The following is a 26,827-nucleotide window of genomic DNA, read 5'->3' as shown; positions in this document are numbered from 1 at the left end:
TCCTCCAGCACCATAATTCAAAAGCATCAATTCTTCCGCGATCAGCCTTCTTTATGGTCCAGCTCTCACTTCCATACATCACTACTGGGAAAACCATACAGTGGTACCTCAGGTTACATACGCTTCAGGTTACATACGCTTCAGGTTACAGACTCCGCTAACCCAGAAATAGTGCTTCAGGTTAAGAACTTTGCTTCAGAATGAGAACAGAAATCATGCTCCGGTGGCGCGGCAGCAGCAGGAGGCCCCATTAGCTAAAGTGGTGCTTCAGGTTAAGAACAGTTTCAGGTTAAGTATGAACCTCCAGAACAAATTAAGTACTTAACCTGAGCTACCACTGTATGGCCATAAAGAAGGCTGATCGCCAAAGAATTGATGCTTTTGAATTTATTGCTGGAGGAGACTCTTGAGAGTCCTATGGACTGCAAGAAGATCAAACCTTTCCATTCTTAAGGAAATCAGCCCTGAGGGCTCACTGGAAGGACAGATCCTGAAGCTGAGGCTCCAATACTTTGGCCACCTCATGAGAAGAGAAGACTCCCTGGAAAAGACCCTGATGTTGGGAAAGATGGAGGGCACAAGGAGAAGGGGACGACAGAGGACGAGATGGCTGGATAGTGTTCTCGAAGCTACCAGCATGAGTTTGACCAAACTGCGGGAGGCAGTGGAAGACAGGAGTGCCTGGCGTGCTCTGGTCCATGGGGTCACGAAGAGTCAGACACGACTAAACAACAACAGCAACAACCACTGTATGGACCTTTGTTGGCAAGGTGATGTCTCTGCTTTTTAAGATGCTGTCTAGGTTTGTCATTGCTTTCCTCCCAAGAAGCAGGTGTTTTTTAATTTTGTGACTGCTGTCACCATCTGCAGTGATCATGGCGTGCTCTGGTCCATAGGGTCATGAAGAGTCGGACACGACTAAACGACTAAACAGCAACTACCTATATTTATATTCAAAGTTAGTAGGGAGGGTGCCAAATTTTGTCCTCGCTCGGGGCAACCATATTACCAAAGTTTGCCCCTGATAGGTAGATCTTTGGCCTGAACCAGCAATGTTTTCTTTGAGCTGGCCTTGACTCTCAGTCTGGGGGAAAGGTGCCCTAAAGTTTTGTTTTGTTGTGTCTTCTGGAAACCTGAGGTTTTCCCCTAGTCAGCAGATACCTCCTGATATAGAAACATCTATATTTGAGACCTTAGAATTCCTATAACACCTCCCTGCTATACTGATAGTTCCATTCTGGCTACATGCTGATGCGTATGAATCAAGTCCATCAGATCTAATCAAAGGATCAATTTACTATAAATATTATTGATTGGTAGCATAGCCTTAGTATTCTCTGCTCTGGTAACCTCCGAGTTAGACTACTGCCATGCTTTATACGGGGGCTGCCTTTGAAGACAGGTTTGGAAATGGCAGTTTGTGCAAAATACAGCTTCCTTGACTGCCTCAACTTCCCAAAATTGCTTCCTTGACTGCTGGGGGTGTCTTTTCTCATCTAGTTCCCAGTCCATCTCCAGGGTAGTTCCAAGTGCTGGTGCTTACCTTTAAACTCCTTCATGGCTTGAGTCCAGAGTCATGGACAGGTTGCCTATCTCCATTATTATGTATTGAAGTTCTCACCCTGGCCACCAGGAGTATTGTGTAGATAGTTTTCACTCAGGTCCACATCGGTTACCGTATTTTTCGCCCCATAGGACGCACCGGCCCATAGGACGCACCAAGTTTTTTTGGGGGGGAAATAAAGAAAAAAAAATTATTTCCCCCCCAGGCGCTTGTGGGGCCGGCTGTCCCTGGAGCTTGCGGGGCAGGCAGCGGGGAGAAGCGCTCTTCTCCCCGCCGCCCGCCTGCAGAACAGGTCCGGGGACAGCGGGAAGGCGCGCTGCGCCTCCCAGCTGTCCCCGGAGCTTGCGGGGCAGGCAGAGGGGAGAAGCGCTCTTCTCCCCGCCGCCCGCCTGCAGACCAGGTCCGGGGACAGCGGGAAGACGCACTGCGCCTCCCAGCTGTCCCCGGAGCTTGCTGGGCAGGCAGCGGGGAGAAGCGCTCTTCTCCCCGCCGCCCGCCTGCAGAACAGGTCCGGGGACAGCGGGAAGACGTGCTGCGCCTCCCCACTGTCCCCGGAGCTTGCGGGGCTGGCGGCGGGGAGAAGAACGCGTCTCCCCGCCGTCAGCCTCCAAACCACATCGGGAGACAGCGGGATGGCGGCGTTCCGCCTCCCCACTGTCCCCCGACCTTGTGGGGCTGGCGCTGCGGCTCTCCTGAAGCCTGCATTCGCCCCATAGGACGCACACACATTTCCCCTTCATTTTTGGAGGGGGAAAGTGCGTCCTATAGCGCGAAAAATACGGTACTTTAGGCGGGAAACCCTGGGTTGTTGTTGCTACAATGTTGACAACCAGCTGCCTATAAAAGCAGGCCGGCTCAGCTGTTAGCTGTTCAGTTCTGTTCCAGCTTACAAATAAAGAGCTGCTTTGAAGAAATCACTGCGTCATCTGCTATGTCTACCCACTATTCAGCATCCATAGTTTTCCCTGCACTGAGATCGTCTTCAAACACTCTCCTTGGTTTGTCTCTGACTATGCACCATCTCACATGGTACACTATAGATTTAAAGCACATTCAAAGCACTCCCCCCCCCCAAATACTCCTGGAAACTGTTGTTTCCCCTGAGCTATAGTTCCCAGCAAATTATTATTATTATTATTATTAAAGAAAAGATCAGTTATAGAAAATAATGAGAAAAAGAGAGGAAAGCGCAAAAAAGAAAGTAAAAATAAAAATATAATAAGAAAAACTAAATAATTTGGTCCACTAAATATAATCAGTTACACTACCATACATTATTAAATAGATATATAAGTACTATCATTATCCTAATACATATATGATTATTAATAACCTACTATATTCTGTATACGTAAACTTGTTCCAAATGTCAATGTTCAGTTCCCATCACCCTTAACATACTGGTATTTCAGTTTCCAGGATTCTTGGGGGGCAAATGTACTTTATGGTGTGCATGCAGCCTTAGTTCTCATGTATCGTAACTAAGACATCTACAGAGAGATTTCTCCACTTGGGGAACTTCCTACCTCTGGAGTAGTTGGATGTGAAAAGGAGCAATGAAGGAACTGTTATGTACTGAAGTTCTCACCCTGGGCCAGCAGGGGGATACTGTAGATAGTTTTCACTCAGGTCCACATATGCAAATAAGGACTTGAAAGTGACGTCCAGTGATTGGATAGTTACAGTAAGTTGTTACTGTTGCCTTGTAGTTGAAGCAGGTTGGGTGAACCCTTCAGCTCAGTTCTGTTCTGGCCTGTGAATGAACAAGAGCTGTCTGAAGAATCGCTGTGTCGTCTGATATGTTCGCCCACAACTTAACAGGAACTTAGCATACCAAAGCACTGTGTATTTCCACTCAGACCAATTTATGCCCAGTGCTTTCTAATGTAGGCCATATTTTAATTAGATGCTATCCTCGCATCCTAATAGGGCTTTCCCTAGCCTGAAAGGTAGCATTTGTTTGTTCATTTGTTTTAAACTGTTTTTAATGCTGCATTTTGAAATTGCTGCAACCTGTTCTGAAACCTTATGGTGAAGGAGGTCAGGGTAATAAATCAATTAAATAAATTAAAAAGCAATAATGCGCAGCCAAGTAGGGGCGGGAAGGGGCAGCTCCACCCCCCATCATCAAAAATCAATAAAAATACATAGCTAACGGAGGTTCTGCGGTGTTATATACTGAGTTGAATAGGATTCAGAATGCAGCAGTCTGATTGGTCCTAGAACAATAGGATTCAGAATGCAGCAGTCTGATTGGTTCGCAGGAGCCACCCAACCCAACTCCAGGTGGAAGTGAATCCGCTACCTGATTGGCCTACAGGAGAATCCCAGAATTAGCCAATCACGTGGGGCCCATTGTGTAAATAATGTATATAGAGCAGACATTTCAGGGGGACTTCCATTCCTCACTTCTATGAGCTGAATAAAGAGCATGAAATCCACACTCGACTCCAAGTATATTTCATGCCCCCCCCAACAAAAATTATTGCTATGCCCATGATGCGTACAAGACTGAATATCAGCCTTTGAGCAACAATCTGTCTTCTTCTGAGGAAGAAGGCATGATGATATCAGAACCATTTGGGTGGGAAATGGCGAATGGCTGACTGTATTGATACCAAATGCATTGATGTCAGTTATTTAAAAGATGTCAGTAATTTTAAAAAGATTACTTCATCCTCCCCACCCCCACAGTCAAGCGGAAAAGTCCAAACTGTCTTCAGAGAAAAAATCAATACACACTTATGGTGTCTCTGTACTAACCAATTTATTTACAAATGTACAAATTGAGCAAGGAGGATTACAGAGGCACAGAAGCAAGTATACAGGAGAGCAGTTCTAGGTTCACAGCTGCATCAGGGCCATACAACCCCGCTCCCCCCAAAATAAGCTCAGCCTCATAGCAAATCTGTCAGTCAAACTGTCTTTCAAGTCTCCTTGCCCTTGCTCAAGCTAAACAAACTAGTTTCATCCTGCAAATAGATGGAATTTGCAGGCACATTCCAAGGTCATATTTAGATAATGAGCAACTTAAGCACCCATTGAATGCTTCCAACAATGGCTAAGCCTAGCCAGAGAGCTTGAATGTATGAAGGCAAAGACAGAAAGAGGGAGGGAGGGAGGGATAGGGCCATATCCACAGGTACTGTTTGCAAAGGCCTTTCAACAATCAGCAAGTTTCAAAATGCTCGTTATCCTGCGGTCAAACTGTGCTGCAGAATTTTTAAAAGTAGGTATAGAAAACCAAATGATGTATGTATGATGCAAACCATTTGAGTCTTCCCAGATGAGTCAATGCATATCTCTAGAAACGGTTTTCAGGGTTATGCTAGGTCAATGGTCTGCCTCCAACAAAGAATTCTGGGGGTTCTAGTTTGGTGAGGGCATCGATGAGTCTCTGGTAGGGACCCTTCACATCCCTCGCAGTGAAGAAGGAATGACTTGGGTCAGTTTAAGTCTGTGCAGTGACTCAGTCAAACTTTGGTTCCCAAATGCCTCCTGAATGCCAAAAATCCGGACGTAAATGCTCCAGTTTTTGAACATTTTTCGGAACCTGAATGTCCAACGCGACTTTCGATTGAGTGCAAGAAACTCTTGCAACCAATCGGAAGCCACACCTCAGTTGCCGAATGTTTCAGAAGTCGAACAGTCTTCCGGAACGGATTATGTTCGACAACCGAGGTTTGACTGTATGTTGATAGTCAAACCGATCCAGTGCAGAGTAAAGAAATGGCAAAACCTGACCCAACTCATAGTGTAAAATTTGAATCCAAAACATTAATGTTTCCATGTAATGTCAAGGAGAGAAACAGGAAGATGTTTTGCCCGTTGTCGCCAATACAATACTCATTCTGCATTAATTAATGGTTATTAAAAGGGTTGTTTGTGTTATGTATTGAAGTTCTCACCCTGGCCACCAGGAGTATCATGTATATAGTTTTCACTCAGGTCCACGTCAGTTACTTTAGGCGGGAAACCCTGGGTTGTTAAACCACTCTGGAAACTGTCGCTCTGTGAGGGGAATTAGGGTCTCCTTAAGTGCCCATAACGAAGTATAGCTCCCAGAATGCTTTGGGGGGAAGCCATGACAGCTTAAAGTGGTATCATAGCACAATAAAATGTATAGTGCAGTTGTGGGTGCATCTAGGCCTGTTCTCTACGTGCCTTTGAGTAACCTAGGGCAAACCAACGGCCTTGCACAGCCCTTAGCTTTCAACACATATTGGTAAGAGCCTCTTTCAAATGTTTTAAGCAGGTGACACACACACACCCGGCCATCTTGCCCCACCCGCCGCATCTGAAGAAGAAGAGTTTGGATTTGATATCCCGCTTTATCAGTACCCTAAGGAGTCTCAAAGCAGCTAACATCCTCCTTTCCCTTCCTCCCCCACAGCAAACGCTCTGTGAGGTGAGTGGGGCTGAGAGACTTCAGAGAAATGTGACTGGCCCAAGGTCACCCAGCAGCTGCATGTGGAGGAGCAGGGAAGCGAACCCGGTTCACCAGATTACGAGTCCACCGCTCTTAACCACTACGCTACACTGGCTCTCTGAAGGCATTTCCCACCCCCAAAGCACTTTTCCTGCAGCCATTACAAGGTTATGTGACTACGAGGCCCTCCTCAGTGGTGGCCCCCAGGGACGGACGCCTTGGCATCGAAAGCAAGCGGGCTATGGTTTTCATTGCACGCAAATAATGTAGCTGCTCACCATCTTCGAACGAAGCACCCTGCTGCTCTCAGGAGCAAAGTTTAATGTAGGTGACAGTGGAGCAAACTGAGAAGAGCGGGAACACCCTCTCCGTAAAGGCGACGTTGAAGGTGAAAATGTGCTGCATGTTGTCAGCGTTGTAGAAGGACACCTCTTCCCCTTCGTAGTCCAAGTAAACCCTCACTTTGTGGAGCCTCTCGGGCATGAAAATCGGGGTGCGCTTGGGGACCGTAACAGCCCAGTACCGCCCTCCCGTTTGCTGCAATGCCCAGATACCCTCTTCAGGGCTAAACTGGGTCAAGCCTTTCCTGCGCACCGACTCCTTGGCCACCCCAAAGGCCCAGCCATCGGCAGACCCCACCTCCACCTCCCAGTAGTGCCTCCCCGACTTGAAACCCTCAGTGGACAGGACGCGGGAGTTGGTGTCGAAGCGCTTGGGGTTGTCAGGTAGATCTTGCTTTCGGCAGCCCATCCTCACGCCCTTGAGGTCCGCCGAGAGGATGAGGAGGTGGTTGGCCGTCTCTGGGTCCAGGAGCAGCTCCTCTAGGAGGCAGGATAAGAGCGTTAAGTCAACCCCCCGCGGGAACAACAGAGAAAATTAACAGGAAGGGCATATACTGGCCTCGGCCCAGTATACCTGAAGGAGCATCTCCACCCGCTTCGTTCAGCCTGGACACTGAGGTCCAGCACCAAGGGCCTTCTGGCGGTTCCCTCCCTGAGAGAAGCCAAGTTACAGGGAACCAGGCAGAGGGCCTTCTCGGTAGTGGCACCCGCCCTGTGGAACACGCTCCCTTCAGATGTGAAGGAAATAAGCAGCTATCCTATTTTTAAAAGACATCTGAAGGCAGTCCTGTTTAGGGAAGTTTTTAATATTTTAATATTTAATGCTGTACTGTTTTTAACACTCGATTGGGAGCTGCTCTGAGTGGCTGGGGAAACTCAGCCAGATGGGCGGGGTATAAATTATTATTATTATTATTATTATTATTATTATTATTATTATTATGTATTGAAGTTCTCACTCTGGCCACCAGGCGTATCATGTATATAGTTTTCACTCAAGGATTTCCCACTTTTATCAGACTGGAGAGATCCTGGTTGAATTCCTCACTCACCATGGAGCCCAAATGGGTGACTTATCACAATCTCTTGGCCTACTCTATTTCACAGGGCTGTTTTATAAGGATAAGGTGGGTGGAATTATTGCAGAGCAGCTTGAGCCCCCTGGAAGAAAGCTGGGATAAAAATGCTGTAAATAAACAGAATGCCGTAGTTGCTCGAGAAGCAGCAATTCTGGAGGTTAAGCCTTCTGCATCACTGTCCCACCAAGATTTCTGTGCCTGGATTCCCACTTAATGCAACTCCTTCTCATTAGTAGCATTGGACCCTGTCTTAAACTGAGACAGACCATTGGTCCATCTAGGTTGGTGTTATGTATTGAAGTTCTCACCCTGGCCAAAAGGAGTATCATTTATGTAGTTTTCACTCAGGTCCACGTCAGTTACTTTAGGCGGGAAACCCTGGGTTGTTGTTGCTACAATGTTGACAGCCGGCTGCCTATAAAAGCAGGTCAGCTGAGCTGTTTGCTGTGCAGTTCTGTTCCTTTTTTAAAGAAATCTTTTTTTAATTTTAAAATAATTCAGCATTAATGCACACATATTGCGAATATACAAGCATACAAACATACATTTCATACAATCCTTAAAAATATTCAAACATACCTACATTCTGTTCTAGCTTACAAATAAAGAGCTGCTTTGGAGAAATCGCTGCGTCGTCTGCTATGTCTACCCACTATTTAACAATTATTATCCGGGCAAACATTAATTATACAAAGGAAGTTGAAAGATATAGGCAGTGCTTTCTTCTGCGGGGACGCAGGGGTAAATTTTGTGAATTTCTGTACTTTTGTCCATTAACTGTATTTATTTTTCCCAGTTTGAGCTATAAAATGGTGATTTTTTTTGAGTCAAAATGAGAGTACCCCAAAACATTTTTTTCAAAGAAAAAAAAGGCACTGGATAAAGGAGAGGAATTCCTTCAGGAACTTCCCCTGGTTGCTATCTGCCTACCAGTTCTCAGGCAAAGGAGATTACGGAGGCAGAGGAAATATTTAGAGATTTTAGAAGAGCCAAGATGCTTTTGGATTGCTCTCCTGTACTATTTTAGACATGTGGTCTATATATTTATGTATTTTTATCTTATGCAATTATCAACATTTATTCTATATTTGAGACCTGATAATTCCTATGACAGGTTTCACAATTTGGATATCCAATGCCCTTTTTAAATGTGTTGGAGTCTTTTTTGTTTTTATTTTAATTATGTATTTTGTGCTTGTATCTTGTGATTTTATCTTGTGAACTGCCCTGAGACCTGCGGGTATAGGGCAGTAGACAAATTTAAATAATAATGTTTTAAATAGGTTGTGCTGGGATGAAACACAGAGACATGAGATAAGTAAATTAGGATCACAGCATACATTGAATGCACATTCAACGTACGTTTAAGCCACAGGACTCTCCCTCCCTAAAAATTCAGAGAACTTAAGAGCGCTGAGAATTATAGCTCGGGGGAGGGGGGTAAACTGCACTTCCCATGATTCTTTGGGTAAAGCCACACAATTTAAATAGGAGTTGAATGTGCTTTAAATGTATGGTGTGGGCATTTCTGTCCTAGGTTCTTCATACAGCTCAAGCATTCTCACTTTGCTCCTCCCTTAATTAGGCTGGGAAACCAACCGCTATATTACATAATCCCTGACAGGTGGCCATTCAGCTTCTGATTCGAGTGTCCACCACTTTCCCAATACACTTCTGCCCAAAGCCAATGCAGCAACCATGAGCTTTTGAGCTATGACTGTATTCAGTGACATTACTGAAAACAGAGAATACAGGAGACTGGCAGAGTTTTTATTGCATGCCTTGAAAAACAACCCTTGAAACTCATTTCTGGATATACGTATTAACACACACAACGTCTGCTTTGAACATTCAGGTGTATGATCTGGTTCTTCAGAAAATCTAGCTAATTACCAGCACTTACCTTTCTCACCTTTCCCCAATTCATCCCGCAGGTGATCTGAAAGAAGAGGAAGCCCATTAATGAAAATCAGGGCTAACTAGGAACAGCAGAAAGAGATTCTGTCCAAACACCATATACGTACATATTATACTATACAGTACCCACTATTTTTCATTGAGTACGCAGGTTTTTTTGCAGTGTGTGTGTGTGTAATTTAACTTCTCTTGCAATTACAATCAGCTCCCTGGATATGCATATACACTGGTACCTCCAGTTGCGAACGGGATCCGTTCCGGAGGCCCATTCGCAACATGAGCAGAACGCAGCCTGCGTCTGTACGTGTGCGGGTAGCGATTCACCGCTTCTGCACATGCACATGACGTCATTTTGCGCATCTGCGCATGTGCGAACAGCAAAAGCCGGAAGTAACCCTTTCCGGTACTTCCGGGTCGCCACAGGATGCAACCTGAAATCGCGCAACCTGAAGCAAATGTAACATGAGGTATGACTGTACGCAAACACACACACACACACACACACACACACACACACACACACACACACAGACCCATACAAGAGAATGGAAACTGTTAGTAACCTCTGTGTCATAAACAAATACCAGTCTTTTCCAAGCCGGCGCCTTCCAGTGGCTGATGGGAGTTGTAGTCCAAATTATCTGGAGGGCATCAGCTTGATGAAGGCTGGCACAGACCAACTTGTTCCATGTTCCAGATCTGCTGGTTACAGCTCTCTGCATCAGCTGATTGTCGGGGCTTGCAAAATCACATGCACAGGGCTTCGTAGGTGCTGCTGAACAGGTTACCTGCAACCTCCCCGCCCCCAACCCTGCTGTCTCTTTACCTGCCCCATACCTGATGCCAGGTGTAGGGCAGGTGGGCGTGGCTAGGCCAAAACGACCTCACTGGCCAAATGATGGGACCAGGTAGCCCAAATTAAGCCCAGAGGCCAGAGGTTCTCCACCCCTGTAGTACAGCATGCTGATTCCAGCAGTGACCACCCAGAGTCCTCTGGGAAGGCCGCAAGCAGGGCATGGAGGCAGCTGCTCCCCCCCCCGTTATTGCCCCCTCCCTCTGAATATGGAGGCTGCTCCTTACGGCCACCATGATTAATAGCCTTTGGTAGAGGCAGCAAATCCCACCCCTGTCCGGTGCAAAAGAAGAATACAGAGCAGGCACCCCACAAACTGCTGGCTACCAGGAGAATTTGTCTAAACCCTTTCGGAAAATCCAGCTAGCACAGAGGCCATCACTGCACTACAACAATGCATCCCATTAGTCCAGGGGTAGTCAACCTTTTTATACCTACCGCCCACTAATGCATCTTTCTTGGTGCTAAAATTTCCTTACCGCCCACCAGTGCTCAATGGAAGGAGGATTCAGCTTGTGCCGCAGAACCCCGAAACGCCCACTAGTGGGCGGTATAGACCAGGCTGACAACCCCTGCGCTAGTCAATTAAGAAAACAGTTCTTTCAGGCTGTCTTCTGTAAAATCAATAATGCAAATTGTTATCGAGACTGAAAGAGACTGCTCTGTGCTGAGCCATGGCATGCCACAAGCCAACGCTTCCGCTTTCAGATGCTAAAATACCGAGAATGGATTTGAACGGAGAGGTGTTGCTTCTCTTTACCTTTGAATTTCTTTAGCACTCCCTTGAGGACCACGGTCTTCAGAGAGAAATTGCAGGTGTGGCCCTTCATGTCAGAAGAAACGGGAACCGGCCTCTGACATTTAAGGTCATCGCTCCTGACAGGTTGCGAAAATTAGAAGAGCTACTGAACTGAGAGTTACGACAGACAAAAGAGCAAAGCTTTGCCTCCCAGTTTAAGAGTTGTTGTTTTTTAACATATGAGGCTTCAAGGGTTGAACTTCACCCCAGTGGCTTCGCTGCTACACAAATAAACAAGAAAATAACTCTTCCTTCTCCCTAGCCCTCCCCACATTCCCTATTTCTGTCTGAGAGCTGCCAGTCTGGCTGCCTATGTAGGTGATGGAAAGCTGAGATTGGGAGGGTGGGATCATATTCACACTCAAAGTGGTTATAAGGAACCTGGGATTTGTAATGACCCGAGAGAGTCATCTAGGCTGCAGCCTGCAGAATATGGCTCTGAGACTCTGCTTCACTGAATGGCTGGCACTGACCTTTCAGCTGGTTCATGAACAAAGAACAAAGAGGGGGTGAAATTGCAGCTCCGTACCTGATCAGGGCACTTGTCACATCCTGGAAGAGAAAGAAGAAGAAGAGTTTGGATTTGATATCCCGCTTTATCACTACCCGAAGGAGTCTCAAAGCGGCTGACAATCTCCTTTCCCTTCCTCCCCCACAACAAACACTCTGTGAGGTGAGTGGGGCTGAGAGACTTCAGAGAAGGGTGACTGGCCCAAGGTCACCCAGCAGCTGCATGTGGAGGAGCAGGGAAGCGAACCTGGTTCACCAGATTACGAGTCTACTGCTCTTAACCACTACACCACACTGGAAACAGGAGAGGGGAGGGAAAGAGGGTTGGGGGAAGAGCAGTCGTCTAACACATTTCATTCCATTCCATTATTGAATCAGAACCGTCGAGCTGGAAGGGACCCAAAGGGCCATCTAGTCCAACCCCCTGCAATTTCTTCCCCTTTTATTCACATAAATTCCAGAAGCAATGGGTGGGATTCACCTAACCAGTCGCGTCAGCAGAACCCCACACAATTTCTGCTCTCGCAAGAGGGCTTCCCCCATCTTCTCACCCCACCCAGCAATCAACTTGAGCCGGGCGGGGGGGGCGTCAGGGTGGGTATCGGTAGCAGGTCAGCAGTAACTCACAAGGTGTCAGTGAATTTAACCCTTTCAAAGAAACAGCAGCTCGGGCCCAGTGAGCCCAGCAATTCTTCCCCATAGATCTTGCCCCAATGAGGCAGTTGCGAGGATGGAAGGTCCTTGCCTTCCCACAGCTCTCTAAGCCTCCTCCTCCTCCCCTGGGTCTTTCCCAAGCAACCTGAGACTCCGACACCTTGTCTGTCTTTGCTCCACCCTCTTCATACCTCTTTGGGCTCTGGGAGACCAGGGGAGAGGGGAGCAGGTCACAGCAGGAGGGGGAGACTCCCTGGCATCCTCAGCAGGCTCTTGGTCTCCCTCCTCTCCAGTCTCTGCCTCTGGGCTGCTCTCTGCCATAGCCTCTTCCTGCTCACTAAACCCTGGTGTTCCCCCCCCCCCAGTAATTTTTTCCAAATATCTTAAACACAATACAGCTTAACAATAGTTTTCTCCTTTCAATCTATATCTTATCCGAATTAACTTCCCTCCACCCCTCTTCTGGCTTCTCTGCATTGCTCTTACTTAAGCGTGATTACTATATATACATTCTATAAATGTCTATAATTCCTTAATAAATTTTTGTATTCTACTTTAGCCATACATTCCTTATTATATTACAGCATTGCATCTTGTGGTCTAACCAAATGTTTACAATAAACGTTATGAGTTTTATTTCAGTCCTGTGAGTGTCTTTATTTATGTACAGTTTTCTCGAAGTCTACCATAAATTTGGACCACTCTTTTTGGAATTTCTCATCGTCCTGCTGTCGGATTATTCCAGTTAGCCTTGCTATTTCCGCATACTCCAATACAGTGGTACCTCGGGTTAAGTACTTAATTCGTTCTGGAGGTCCTGAAATTGTTCTTAACCTGAAGCACCACTTTAGCTAATGGGGCCTCCTGCTGCCGCCAAGCCACCGGAGCATTATTTCTGTTCTCACCCTGAAGCAAAGTTCTTAACCCGAGGTACTATTTCTGGGTTAGCGGAGTCTGCAACCTGAAGCGCCTGTAACCTGAAGTGTATGTACCACTGTACTTTCTGTTGCCATTCTTCAATTGTCGGAATATCCCTGCTCACTAAACCCTGTTACCTCTTTAGCTTCCGACACCTCCTCCTCCTCCTCCCGGTCTGCTCCCTCTGGCCACTCATCGTCGTCCCACCACCAATCCCCGGGCTCTGAGCCTTCTTCCCCTGGGGGTTCCCATGAGGGTCCCCCAGCAGCTGCCTCCCACCACTCCTCTGCATCCAGCCAGTCCTTGACACCCTGGAACAGCATGCAGGGGGAAGAGAGGAGGAGTGTGTAGAACCAAACGGTGAATATTTGTTCCTTAAGGCCTGTAAAGGCCATCTTGGTAGTCAAGATAACCTAGAGACTAATTAGTATTTGATGCAAGAATGAGCTCACTATGTTTATCTGTTTGCTTTGATCTATGCTAATTGGCCTGCTTTGATGCCACGCTTATCTCTGTTGTCTTGGCACGCTTGGCTATTGGCCTAGGAAGAGGAGACAGAGTTCGATGCCTGCCACCTGTGGACCGAGGGGAGATTCTGGCCGATGGGAGATTCTGGCCTTTTTGTCAGTTTCCATTTCTTTGTACGGAAAGTATTGATTTGATATGTACGGTAGATACTTTTCCTATTCTGAATAGTTCTGATTATAAACTCTTTTAAGTGTAAGTTTTATTGTTTTTTGCTGCAAGTGAATTTTTATGGACTGTGCCAATCCTGGATTTGTGACCATTTATGCTCATTTGCCTTCAGTAGAAAGTAAAGCTCTGCTGGATGAAGTACAATCGCCTCTGGTCTGTTTTTTGGAAACTCTGCTACATGTTTAAGATTTATCCTGCTCCCCCTTCATTGGCGACAGTTTTCTGTACAGGTAATGCATAAAATGTTTGCCCAGGAGTAGAGAGTCGTGACAGGCACTTGCTGTTTCTGTGTTTGCCCCAGCAGCGTAACTTCTGCAACAGCCAACCTGGGTGTGTGGGGTGAGCTGTGGGGTGGAGCTGCAGCCTGCTCGCAGCACTGAATCCCAGCGTCAGAGAGGGGCATCCCTCTGGCATTTCTGGCCTCCTTCTTTGGTACCCCTGCATCAAACCACTTGCAAAGGTGTTATGTATTCCATGGTCTGTGTTTGCCTGAGCTTGAGTCCGGACCAGGCATCCCCAACCTTCGGCCCTCCAGATGTTTTGGACTACAATTCCCATCATCCCTGACCACTGGTCCTGTTAGCTAGGGATCATGGGAGTTGTAGGCCAAAACATCTGGAAAGCCGCAGGTTGGGGGTGCCTGGTCTGGACTAAGGATTCTGAGCCCCTGTGTTCTGATTCGATACATGATATCCAGTCACAGTACGTATTCAGTATTTGGGCTTATGTCATTGGCCCTCAAACTCTGAGTCATGATTCGCAGCCTGGAAGTTTAGATAGCCAATCACGTTGGGAGTGGGAGTGGCCCAGGCCTTCAGAAATGTATATAAGAAGTTGCTTTGCCCCTGTTGTCCAGTTCTGTTAGTTCAACAAAGGTTCTTGCTGTTATCACTGTGTTCCTCGTGGGAACCCACCTACACTTCAACAGGCACCTCCTTTGGGCCTGTGGATCAGGGCAAGGGTCATTGCATCTGGCAAACCTAAGCACTTGTCCTAACGGAAGGATCGCCTTAGTGTAGTACATTCTGGTTTTCTAGTTGCCACTCCATCCTGCTCCATCTACCGCCATATAGATGCAGGAGTCACAAACGCTTTTTAAAAGGGTTTTTCTGCTGCCGTTCCCAACAGCTGACTTCTGTGTATAGCGGCAGCTGTCTGGAGAAGGGCTGGAAGCCCGCAGAAAGGGTGTTCAAGTGTTTAGTCCACAGCCACCACACCGCCACCAATGCTCATACCAGAATTGCCCACCATTTGTGGAGTGGTGGTTAAAATATAACATGGACCTGGTTCAGATTTGATAGGTAGAAGACAGGGTGCAGCAGCAGAAGAGAAACAGCAACTCTATTGGAAAAGGGGTGGGATGCTGGCAAAAATTAGAGAAAAGACAAAAATGCTTTTTTACTGTATATGTTTAAAATGTTGAAAGTTAATAAAAGTGTGTGTGTGTGTGTGTGTGTGTGTAGTGGTCTTTCTCATGATCATGATGATGTCCTTAGTACAGTATGCTATGTATAGAAAGAGACCACAGCCCAGATTTCTGCGAGGAATGCTGCAGCCTTTAAATAGGTCAAAGAAACTGCTTGGCATGGGAACATTAGGTGCAACATGAGAACGGTGGCAAACAGAAAAATCAAGGCTTAAAAATCAACATCACAGAGCACAGCTTTTCTGCAAAGCAATTTTCAAGTGATGGGGGTGAGGGGGAGTATTTTTCTCCAAAAATATTGAAATCAGAAAATATTGTTTCTGAATCAAAAGAAACTCAGTCCTGTTTTAATTCAATTTGTTGCAGATGTCAGGGCGACTGACATTCTTCCTAACTCCCTGGCTCCTCTGCTTTTGACAGCTGCTCAATCCGCAGATGTTAGCAAGTGATAATGCTTCAGTTTGTGCTGTAAAAAGCTTCGCCTGCAACTCTCAGCACCCTTAATGAAGAGTTGTTAGGAGATCCCTGCCTCCATGACCTACAAGCTCCAGAGTGGCTTAACAATCAATCCTTCTTCCCAAGGAACTCTGGGAACTGTAGTCTGTGAGGGGAATAGGATTCTCCTACCGACTCTCAGCACCCTTAACAGACTACAGCTCCCAGAATTCTTTGGGGGAAGCTATGACTGTTTGAGATGTGGGTGGCGCTGTGGTGTAAACCACTGAGCCTTGGGCTTGCTGATCAGAAGGTCGACGGTTTGAATCCACCCAATGGGGGTGAGTGCCCATTGTTTGGTCCCAGCTCCTGCCAACCTAGCATTTCGAAAGCACACCAGTGCAAGTAGATAAATAGGTACCGCTGCGGCGAGAAGGTAAATGGCATTTCCATGCGCTGCTCTGGGTTCGCCAGAAGCGGCTTAGTCATGCTGGCCACATGACCCGGAAAAACTGTCTGCGGACAAACATCGGCTCCCTCGGCCAGTAAAGCGAGATGAGCGCCACAACCCCAGAGTCGTTTGCAACTGGACTTTACTCTCAGGGGTCCTTTACCTTTATACGACTGTTTGAAGTGGTATCATGGTGCTTTAAAAGTATGGCATGAATGTGGCCTAGGAGACCACCCTAAATGTCAATATTCTGGTCAAATCCAGCACTGCCAAGGCAGAGATAACATGACTTTTACTTTCCTTGAGGAAAGCACATTCCTGAGGCGAGGTTTCTAAGTACTTGATCAAGAAAGTACAACAGGTCATGCAAGTTCTGCAAGTGTGTACACATCCAGACATCTATCGTGGTGCAGTGTGTCAGATAATTTATAGGTGACGCTGGTGATAATAGGCTTGGCTTTGCACAAAGGTTCTGGGATGCATGCGTAATTTTTTTTGGAAAGTTTTACCTTGAGGAAATCAAGCACTGGCTCTTGGATTTTGTCTTCCAGGTCAGCAATGAGTTTGTTGAGGAGAGAAATCTCCTTGGAGAGCTCGGTGATGTTCTCGTTCTGCCTCTTGGTGATGCCCTTCTCCATCTTGTCCAGCTGGCCCAGAAGAAGCTGCTCTTGTTCATGCAGAAACTGGCGCATCCCTTCAAATTCAGAGAGGACCTTCTGTCTCTCAGTCTCTATAGTTTTCTTAAAGAAACAAAACCAAGATTGCCAGTTAGCAGAAGGCCTAACACCACCAAACAGTCTCAAAACACAACTTTGGCCAGCTAACGTCAGAATGGTGTCAATAAAAGGGCCCTTCAGAACGGTGGTTTTGGGGTTTTTGGTTTGGCCGCTTGCCTCTTATAGATTCTAACCTCATCTACACAAGATCACAGGTTTGTAAGGGACCCCTGGGTGTCATCCAGACTGACCCCCTAAAACCTGTAACCTTACCGTTACTCTGCCTTTAAAAAGAGCCTCTCCTTAAATTACAAGTGAGGACATCTACTGTCGTGTTTTGGGATGACAGCCAGATTTACACTTTCCAATACATGTTGCCATCACTTTCCTTATTGCAAAAAGCATTATGGGATGTAGGCTAGTTGCTTACAAGCTCCAAATCCACTTTAATCGTGTAACCTGAATTTGCCAGTATGTGATTTGAATCCTGCCCCCAAAAAGATCCAGGAAGCATCTTTTCGCTTCCACAAAGGCTGTAGATGGAGAGTAATGATAAATAAGTACAAACAATAGATGGCAGCAGAGGATAAGGAACAGAGTTATAATTTGCAAAAATAACAAGGGACACTCCTAACCTTTCACCTAGTTTGTCATCTGCACTGTAAATTTGTGCTCTGAGTCTGTTATGAGCTGAAACTGCTTTAACCAGCCACGTAACCAAGGTGCCTGCCCATGAAGTCAATTGGCACACAGAACAGAGGTCTTTGGCTGTGAACCTGTTGCTGTGGAACTCATCCAGATACCCCTTGTATTCTACTGTCATGTAACCCAAGTGAGAGCTGGACCATCAAGAAGGCTGATCCCCGAAGAATTGATGCTTTCGAATTATGGTGCTGGAGGAGACTCTTGAGAGTCCCATGGACTGCAAGAAGATCAAACCTATCCATTCTGAAGGAAATCAGCCCTGAGTGCCCACTGGAAGGACAGATCCTGAAGCTGAGGCTCCAATACTTTGGCCACCTCATGAGAAGAGAAGACTCCCTGGAAAAGACCCTGATGTTGGGAACACAAGGAGAAGGGGACGACAGAGGACAAGATGGTTGGATAGTGTTCTCGAGGCTACCAGCATGAATTTGACCAAACTGCGGGAGGCAGTGGAAGACAGGAGGGCCTGGCGTGCTCTGGTCCATGGGGTCACGAAGAGTCGGACACGACTAAACGACTAAACAACAACAACCCAGAAGCAATGTTAAAGCACATTTATATTCTCTCTTCTGAGTGAAGACGTAGCCAAAGATATCTGTTCTCTGTATAGCAATGCTTGACTGCGGGATTTCAAATTCAAATTCAAAATTTTCAAATTCGAATTCTTGTCATGCTCTGCGCCTTCAATTGCAGCTAGATGGGCAGATATGTGCAGTGCATGATAATGCTTATCTCTGCTTTACCAGCTACACACTTCATCACAATATTAAGCTGTTATGAAAGGCAAAAGAGTAGCCCCCCTCCAACCCTTTTCAGCTCTGTTATATTATACCCCCTCATTTGAGTTACAGATAGGTAGCCGTGTTGGTCTGCCATAGTCAAAACAAAAAAAAATTTTTCCTTCCAGTAGCACCTTAAAGACCAACTAACTTAGTTGGTCTTTAAGGTGCTACTGGAAGGAAAAAAATTTTTTTGTTTTCCCCTCATTTGAGTCAATGCTGTACCCATTTGCCAGCTTGTAAGTAACAACTGATACCCACCAAAAGGTCTTGGCTTTTCTTGTCGTCCTGTGTTTTGAATTCCAGAAGCTCCTGTCTCTCTTTCTTCAAGAAATCCAGACGGGCCTGAATTTGTTCCTAAGATCCAAAAAACATAAAATTGTTGGGTTTTTTTATAAAAAAAAGTTCCTGCATTTTTCGTGTACTTTGGGATCTGTTCTGCAGGAGAAAGTCCAATCCATACCTGGAGCCACCAAACAGATTTATACTGATAACTGAGAGATAAAGCAAAAGGCAGCCCTGTTTAGGGAAGTTTTATTTAATATTTAATGCTGTATTGTTTTTAACACTTGATTGGAAGCCGCCCAAAGTGGCTGGGGAAACTCAGCCAGATGGGCAGGGTATAAATAACAGATTATTATTATTATTATTATTGTTATTAGTCGGTTGGTTCCATCACATATTTTTTGCTGCATCAGGCTGCAGTTCACCATCCGTATAAAAACGGCATGCAAAATATTACAAGTTTAACATCCAGCTGGTAGGGGTGGGAAAGACCTGCTCTCTGAGAAAGACTCTGGCTATATATATATATATATATATATATATATGGCCATAAAAACAGTAGCAACTGTTATGTTGTGGGTGAACATATCAGACACAGCAATTCTTCAAAGCAGCTCTTTATTTGTAAGCTGGAACAGAACTGCACAGCAAACAGCTCAGCCAGCCTGCTTTTATAGGCAGCCGGCTGTCAACATTGTAGCAACAACAACCCAGGGTTTCCCACCTAAAGTAACTGACGTGGACCTGAGTGAAAACTACATAAATGATACTCCTTTTGGCCAGGGTGAGAACTTCAATACATAACACCAACCTAGATGGACCAATGGTCTGTCTCAGTTTAAGACAGGGTCCAATGCTACTAATGAGAAGGAGTTGCATTAAGTGGGAATCCAGGCACAGAAATCTTGGTGGGACAGTGATGCAGAAGGCTTAACCTCCAGAATTGCTGCTTCTCGAGCAACTACGGCATTCTGTTTATTTACTGCATTTTTATCCCAGCTTTCTTCCAGGGGGCTCAAGCTGCTCTGCAATAATTCCACCCACCTTATCCTTATAAAACAGCCCTGTGAAATAGAGTAGGCCAAGAGATTGTGATAAGTCACCCATTTGGGCTCCATGGTGAGTGAGGAATTCAACCAGGATCTCTCCAGTCTGATAAAAGTGGGAAATCCTATTGGCAAGAGGAACGCCAGGTTATGCAGAATTCATTGGACCCCCCAGGACCACGCCATCCCTGACAGCAACTTGTATATTTTCAGGGATTTGAGTAGGGGTGCATGTGCGCTCCAATACTTTGGCCAAGGCTCCAATACTTTGGCCACCTCATGAGAAGAGAAGACTCCCTGGAAAAGACCCTGATGTTGGGAAAGATGGAGGGCACAAGGAGAAGGGGACGGCAGAAGACGAGATGGTTGGACAGTGTTCTCAAAGCTACCAGCATGAGTTTGACCAAACTGCGGGAGGCAGTGAAAGACAGGAGTGCCTGGCGTGCTCTGGTCCATGGGGTCATGAAGAGTTGGACACAACTAAATGACTAAACAACAACAACAAGTGTGTGTGTGCGCACACGCGCACACAGGGCCAGATTTAGGTTTGATGAGGCCCTAAGCTACTGAAGGTAATGGGGCCCTTTATATGTCCAGCTGCCCTTTGTCAACAACAAATTGTCACTGTTTTTTTGTGTTGAATATATGCTATCTGGTAATTGATGGACCTAATAGGTATCTAAAGCCATTTGCACATGTTGCCATGCAACCAGTCCGTGCAGAATGTAGGCACCCTATATATAGAAATGAGCAAACCAGTGATATTTTAGGGAGCAGGCTAGCAGGCGGGGCCCGTGACTTACATCCTAGGAGCCTACACAACACAAAACACTGTTGCTGTATGTAGGTTTTATTTTATTGGTTTTTTATCTTATATTTTGGAAATGTACATCCAGTGGTTGTTTTTTTTCTTTAAATTTTTTTGGGGGGCCCCAAGAGAGTGGGGCCCTAAGCTATGGCTTGTTTAGCTTATATGTAAATCTGGCAGTGTGTGTGTGCGTGCGTGTGTGTGGAGTTGCAACTGGTGCTTCAAGCCAGCGATCCTGCCTTCACTCAGAGGCTGAAAGCAGAGAAAGGCGATGCTTTTGCCTTGCTATTCCACCTGGCAGCACCACATGACAAGGATTTATTACACCTCCAATGTTTAATTTCTAAAATTAGATGCTTCTGGACTCAGATCTGGCTCAGAGCTGCAGTCTCAGACTTGGAGGAAGGGGAAACAATTCTCACGTAGGCCACTGTCACAGTGATGATTGACAAGGGAGATGCAGTCCACAGTTGGCTCTGTGTTATTTCACATGCTTAATGCTGATGGATACCGAACACAGGTTATGAGGTTCAAACCTAGTGATCCCTGGCTTGGATGAAGTCCTGCTTACCACTTTAATGCGCTGACCTACAATAGACATCAAGGAGTATTAAAAGGAGGGTCATCTTCTCAGTGTGCTCAGGCATGGAGAGATGATGACGAATGTGCAGCCATGTTTTAAGGTTGCCTCCAGACTGACTGCATTTTGCAGGAAATGTAGGTTTGCAAAGTTAAAGCCGTCTGCCAGCCTTGTGCAACTAACCTACTTAAAAAACAAACAAACAAGACTTTTTGCAGTTAGGAAAGTGATGGGGAAACTGCATTGAAAAAATGTGGGATGAACCTGTACATGTACACCTGCACAAGCAAATCAAGATGAATTGTCATCGTTGGTACCACCTTTCCTGCAAATAAATCGGAACAAATGCTCAGTAAAGATCAGACCTAGTCTAACCTCTATGGAAGCCTCAATAAGCAGGTCATTTAGAGGAGCCCTAAATGTCAATTTGCACTGCTATCTGCACGTCCTGACAGATCCCTGTTCCTTAGTACCTCCCAGCTTGGCTCCCATTCAGAGCTGGGCCAGGAGGCTTAGCCTTGGTATGTCTGCATTGCCCGTGCTAAGTGATGGCCCATGTGGACAAGCTCCCAACATTCCTTTTAGCAAGCGTTACCTGGAACTAACCAGTGATTCATGCATGGAGCGGTAGCTGTTCTAGCTAAATTAACCTGAAGGCCTAAATATACATTGCCCAGGAGATCTGTGACTTGATCGCCAAATGTTTGTTTCTTCTTTACATTAATGCAGTTAGCCAGGGGACTCCAAAAATGATCAGAGCAATGGCACGGTGGCGTTGGGACTGGCTGTGTTATTCCTGCTTCCACACAGTTTTTCAGTGGTGGCTGTGGAATGCCCTCCCCTAGTGAGCTGTGCCTGTCTCCTTTGTTAACTTTCAGGAGGAATTTGAAAACATTCCTGTTTTCCCAGGCATCTGGTGGTCCAGTATACCTGAAAGAGCATCTCCACCTCCATCGTTATGCCCGGACACTGAGGTCCAGCGCCGAGGGCTTTCTGGCGGTTCCCTCACTGCGAGAAGCCAAGTTACAGGGAACCAGGCAGAGGGCCTTCTCAGTAGTGGCACCTGCCCTATGGAACACCCTCCCAGCAGATGTCAAAGAGAAGAACAACTACCACACTTTTAGAAGACATCTGAAGGCAGCCCTGTTTAGGGAAGCTTTTAATGTTTAATAGGTTATTGTATTTTAGTGTTTTGTTGGAAGCCGCCCAGACTGGCTAGGGGGACCCAGCCAGATGAGCGGAGTATAAATAATAAATTATTATTATTATTATTATTATTATTATTATTATTATTATTATTAAAGTATACTGTTCCTGGCAACCCCAAGGTTATTGGACAGAAGGAAGTTTTTTACTGTGACTGCTTGTTGGGGTTTTTAAATTTAAATTGTTTTTAGAATATTTTAATCTGTTTTGGAATGTTTTCCTTTGTTTTCCTTTTCTTTTTGTCTTATTTTAAATTTTATTTTGACAAAGTAATAATCATACATAATTAGGAATAAAAATGTGCACCCCACCCCCGAGACCATTCCATTGAAACTATCCAACCTCCCAAAATTTCAACACCTCTTATGATGGTTTGACCCCTTTCCGTTTTAACAGTACGAATTCTACAAACACTTTCCATATCTCCTCAAACTCGTTTCTCCTGCATATTCCCCATCTTACCTTAATGGCACATGTTAATGTATCGTTAATGGCTATATCCCACAGCTCTTTATACAATTCTTCCATTTTATTTTCTGCTTGCCCCTTCCACTTCCTAGCTATAATAATTCGTGCAGCTGTCAATAAGGTGTGCTTTTTAAAATGTGTATCTGTTTGCCACCCTTGGGGAGGAAAGATTGGAAATAAGTTCAATTCAAAAAAAACAAATCACTGATCTATTCTTTGTTTATTACATTTACGTCCAACTTTCCTTCAAACAAAACTAAAAGTGGCATAGCTTTAGCTTGTTTCATTTAGGTCTCACTTTCTTCCAAAAAGCTCATATTGGCATGTGGTTTGACACAAACACACACACACCCTTCAGGTGGCAACAGTAATTTGGAAACAGCAGACGGAGTGCTGCTGCTCTCAGTTCCTGCATGTGGGCTTCCCATAGGCAGAGGGAAAATTCTGGTCGAACAGAATGCAGAACAGAATGACCCACCAGGGTTCCTCTCATGTTTGCTTTAAACTCACAACAACCATGTAAGGTAGGTAAGACTGAATGGGGGCTGTCCCAAGGTCACCCAGTAAAACCCCGTGGCCGAGCGGGGATTCGAACCCACAACTCACCAGCCCTATCACAACACCTGGCTTTAACCTAGGGATGGGGAACCTGGTGTCATTGGACTACAACTCCCATCTTCCATGACCACTGGCCATGCTGTCTGGGGCTGATGGGAGTTGTAGGCCATCCCTGCTCTAAGCACCAGATCGCATTAACCCTGGGGTTCCCCTGTAACTTCCCTTGACAGAACAATGTAGCTTCAACAAGATTGCTACGTTATGTGCAGCCAGACCATAGCCCCGATTTGAATCACTGCCCTTTGCCGAAACTGCTTTCAGACAGCCTTGGGTACCTATGTAAATTGGGAGCCCTTCCCGGCAGCTGTATTAAAAATAAAAATAAAAAAGGAGACCCAGCTGCAGATTCCCACAAATAATATAATTATAATTATAATAATTCACTATTTATACCCCGCCCATCTGGCTGAGTCTTCCCAGCCACTCTGGGCAGCTCCCAATCAAGTGTTAAAAACAATACAGCATTAAATATTAAAAACCTCCCTGAACAGAGCCGCCTTTAGATGTCTTTTGAAGATAGGATAGCTGCTTATTTCCTTCACATCTGAAGGGAGGGTGTTCCACAGGGTGGGCACCACTACTGAGAAGGCCCTCTGCCTGGTTCCCTGTAGCTTTGCTTCTTGCAATGAGGGAACCGCCAGAAGGCCCTCGGCGCTGGACCTCAGTGTCCGGGCTGGATGATGGGGGGTGGAGACGCTCCTTCAGGTATACAGGACAGAGGCCGTTTAGGGCTTTAAAGGTCAGCACCAACACTTTGAATTGTCCTCGGAAACGTACTGGGAGCCAATGCAGGTCTCTCAGGACCGGTGTTATGTGGTCCCCAGTGCAAAGACCACTTGTGTAAAGGGAAGTTGGTGGAGAACCCATAGCTCAAGCACAGAACGACTTGCCCCAAAATCTTCCAGGGCCAATGGACCAGCCTTTCTAAGCCTACGGCCATCCCTCCATCAGCTGTAAATTCTATTTCAAGTAGCTATTGGCACTGCACAGCCAAAGAGCAAGCTGGGCTCCTGCTCTCCAAAGAAACAGTGTCAGCCTGTGACCTTATTCCCACTTTGGGAACTCTCCCTCCCAGAAATAGATCGGGAATTTGGTTACTTGCTTAACCTTTTCCTGCCTGACAAGGGCAAGCAGCACAGGTGCAACTTATGCCTGCCCTCTCATGGGAAATTCAAGTTGCAATCTATGCACCCTTACCTGGGAGTCAGTCCCATTGAGCTCAATGGGGTTAACTAGTGAGCAGAGATATCTAGGCAGGCACTGCCATGCGTGGCTATTCTAAGAAGCCACATCCAGACTAGGGATGGGCACATCTGTCCATTTTTCTGTCAGATTCTCCTTTTTTTTCTATTCTCAAGGCCTGCCCTCCACAATTCCACATCAGTTTGTGCATTTTTGTAAACAAACGAAAACCACGTCCTTATAAAAACTCAGCATTTCAGTGCAAATTTCCCCCCACCGACACAACTTTGTATGCACTTTTGAATAAAATACACATTTCTGCAAAGCAATTTCTCTTCTACAATGCATTCCTGTATACTATTTTCACTGATATATGCACACTTTACTCTAGTACGCGCATATCTGTACACATTACGAGACTGGAGAACTGCGCTGCAAAATTTGGAGACATGCAAATTTGGGAAGATTGCTGTGTTTGAGTTGCGTACTGCTTTGGAAAGTGCAAATTAGGTTTGCTCATAAATGCAAATGGAATCAAATTCTCTATGTTCATTCTTGAAACTTGCAGCTTTCAGCTTTTGAGAACAGTTTCTCTCCTGTGCCTTTAACCAAAGTCTGACATGGAACTTTTACAGTTTAAATAATATTTATATCCTGCCCTTCCAGAGGTGTCAGGGGAGAGAGAGAGAATACAGCCTGGGTCCTATCTAGCCATATGGTAATGGGGGCGGGGGGGGGGGATATTTTCCTACTGGAGGGCCCGATCATAAACTCCTGGACCCCTTGTGGGCCAAATCTGACAGGTGGATGGGCTCTTATGTGATGGTGACAACATCCTGAGGGGGCTCAGAGAGTGACAGGCACCAGTGCTCTTGCTCTCATTCTAGGCCTCCTGGAAAAGCGAAAACCAAAGGCAGTCGAACCCTGAGATCCAAGGGTCTGCCATTCCTTCCCCTCTGCTCTCCCCCACTCCCCTTCTACAAATTCTGGAGAGAACTTTCCTCTCAGCTTTAAGGGTTGTCTTCTTAGCAGCAAAAAATGTCCGTCTAAAGGCCTGTGAGCAATCCAGCTATGGGCCACTCCCACCACACCTGCGTAGAACACCAGCGCATCAGATCTCTTACCTTGTATTCCTGGGCAGCCTCCTCTATGGGCACCACGGTGTGCGGCCTGTGGTCCCGAGACCGGTCGCACACCACGCAGATGGTCTTCTGGTCGTCCTTGCAATAGAGCTTGAGGGCCTCCTTGTGCTTCTCGCAGAGCCCGTCCTCCTCCAGGCCCTTGCCGCCATGCATGATGAACTGGCTGATGATCTCCGACATGTTGGCCAACTGTCTGTTGGGCCTGAAGCTCTTCTCCTTGAAAACCTCCCTGCACTGAGGGCACGGGAAATCGCTCTCCAGGCTCTTCCAGCTCTTGGCGATGCAGGAGCGGCAGAAGTTGTGGCCGCACTCGATGGAGACGGGGTCCTTGAAGTACTCCAGGCAGACCGAGCAAGTGGCTTCATCCTGAAGGTTGCCTGGCAGGAAGACGGCAGCCATGGCTCCTTCCTGGCCGGCTGGAGTGCCGTCGCCTCTTCCTCCTCCTCCACCGTCTTCTTCTCCTTTAACTGCATACAGAGAACGAATGCTTGGCACGAAACACAAGGCGGGCCTTCCCGAGCCAGAAACCAGCTGGTGGCCCGAGGTCATCTCAGGAGTTTCTGGTTTCTTAAATTGGCAACAAGTCAGGACCGGGAAGCAAACTGTTTAGGCCTGTTCGGAGTTTCAAGAGGGGAGAGAAAAGGAGCAGCAGAAGGCCTCGTTTGGGCTGCGGACACAGAAGAGAAGCTTCCCGTGCCCGCGTGACGGGTGGCATTTCGTTTGCCTCAGCAGGGTTGGGAATAATGATTCATTTCTAACATTAGAGCTGAGGAGGCTCCACTGTGCCAGAATAGTCATTCCTTTGCATCTGGACTCTGTCCCCGATAGTCTCAGATGTATAAGGGGGAGTTATTGGGTTGTTACTTTATTGTTTTTAATCGCAAATATTTTGTTTTTATATTGTAAACAGCCCTGAGATCTGCGGGTATAGGGCAGTATATAAATTTAATAAATCATCATCATCATCAGAAGCCTGGTTCTAAATAGCCACAAGGGAAAGGCATTCTGTAGAAACTCAGGTAGGTAGCTGTATTGGTCTGCCGTAGTCAAAACAAAAATAAAAAATTCCTTCCAGTAGCACCTTAGAAACCAACTAAGTTAGTTATTGGTACGAGCTTTCGTGTGCATGCACACTTCTTCAGATACACTGAAAGAGAAGTCACCAGACCCTTATATATAGTGAGAGGGTGGGGAGGAGTGTTACTCAGAAGGGTGGTGGG

General features: G+C 46.2%; 1 protein-coding gene across 2 annotated transcripts; it reads right to left on the bottom strand.

Annotated features, from left to right (window-relative positions):
- Window positions 1-4,314: 4,314 nt before the first annotated feature.
- LOC310756824 (E3 ubiquitin-protein ligase TRIM7-like) lies at window positions 4,315-26,751 on the bottom strand. Of its 2 annotated transcripts, none has more exons than XM_083601649.1 (7): window positions 25,590-26,751; window positions 18,534-18,629; window positions 16,582-16,812; window positions 11,512-11,534; window positions 10,944-11,059; window positions 9,317-9,352; window positions 4,315-6,814 (listed from the first exon to the last, which is right to left on the bottom strand). In XM_083601649.1, the coding sequence occupies exons 1-7, from the start codon at window positions 26,154-26,156 to the stop codon at window positions 6,300-6,302; spliced, it is 1,584 nt and encodes a 527-aa protein (XP_083457775.1). In that variant the 5' UTR covers window positions 26,157-26,751; the 3' UTR covers window positions 4,315-6,299. The 2 variants fall into 2 exon arrangements, with proteins under 2 accessions (XP_083457775.1, XP_083457776.1); XM_083601650.1 differs by having other exon boundaries at window positions 10,944-11,056; window positions 25,590-26,748.
- Window positions 26,752-26,827: the final 76 nt, after the last annotated feature.

The sequence above is a fragment of the Podarcis filfolensis genome (assembly GCF_964270895.1).
Source record: "Podarcis filfolensis genome assembly, chromosome: 2".
NCBI lineage: Eukaryota > Metazoa > Chordata > Lepidosauria > Squamata > Lacertidae > Podarcis > Podarcis filfolensis.
This window is presented reverse-complemented; position numbering and strand designations above follow the sequence as displayed.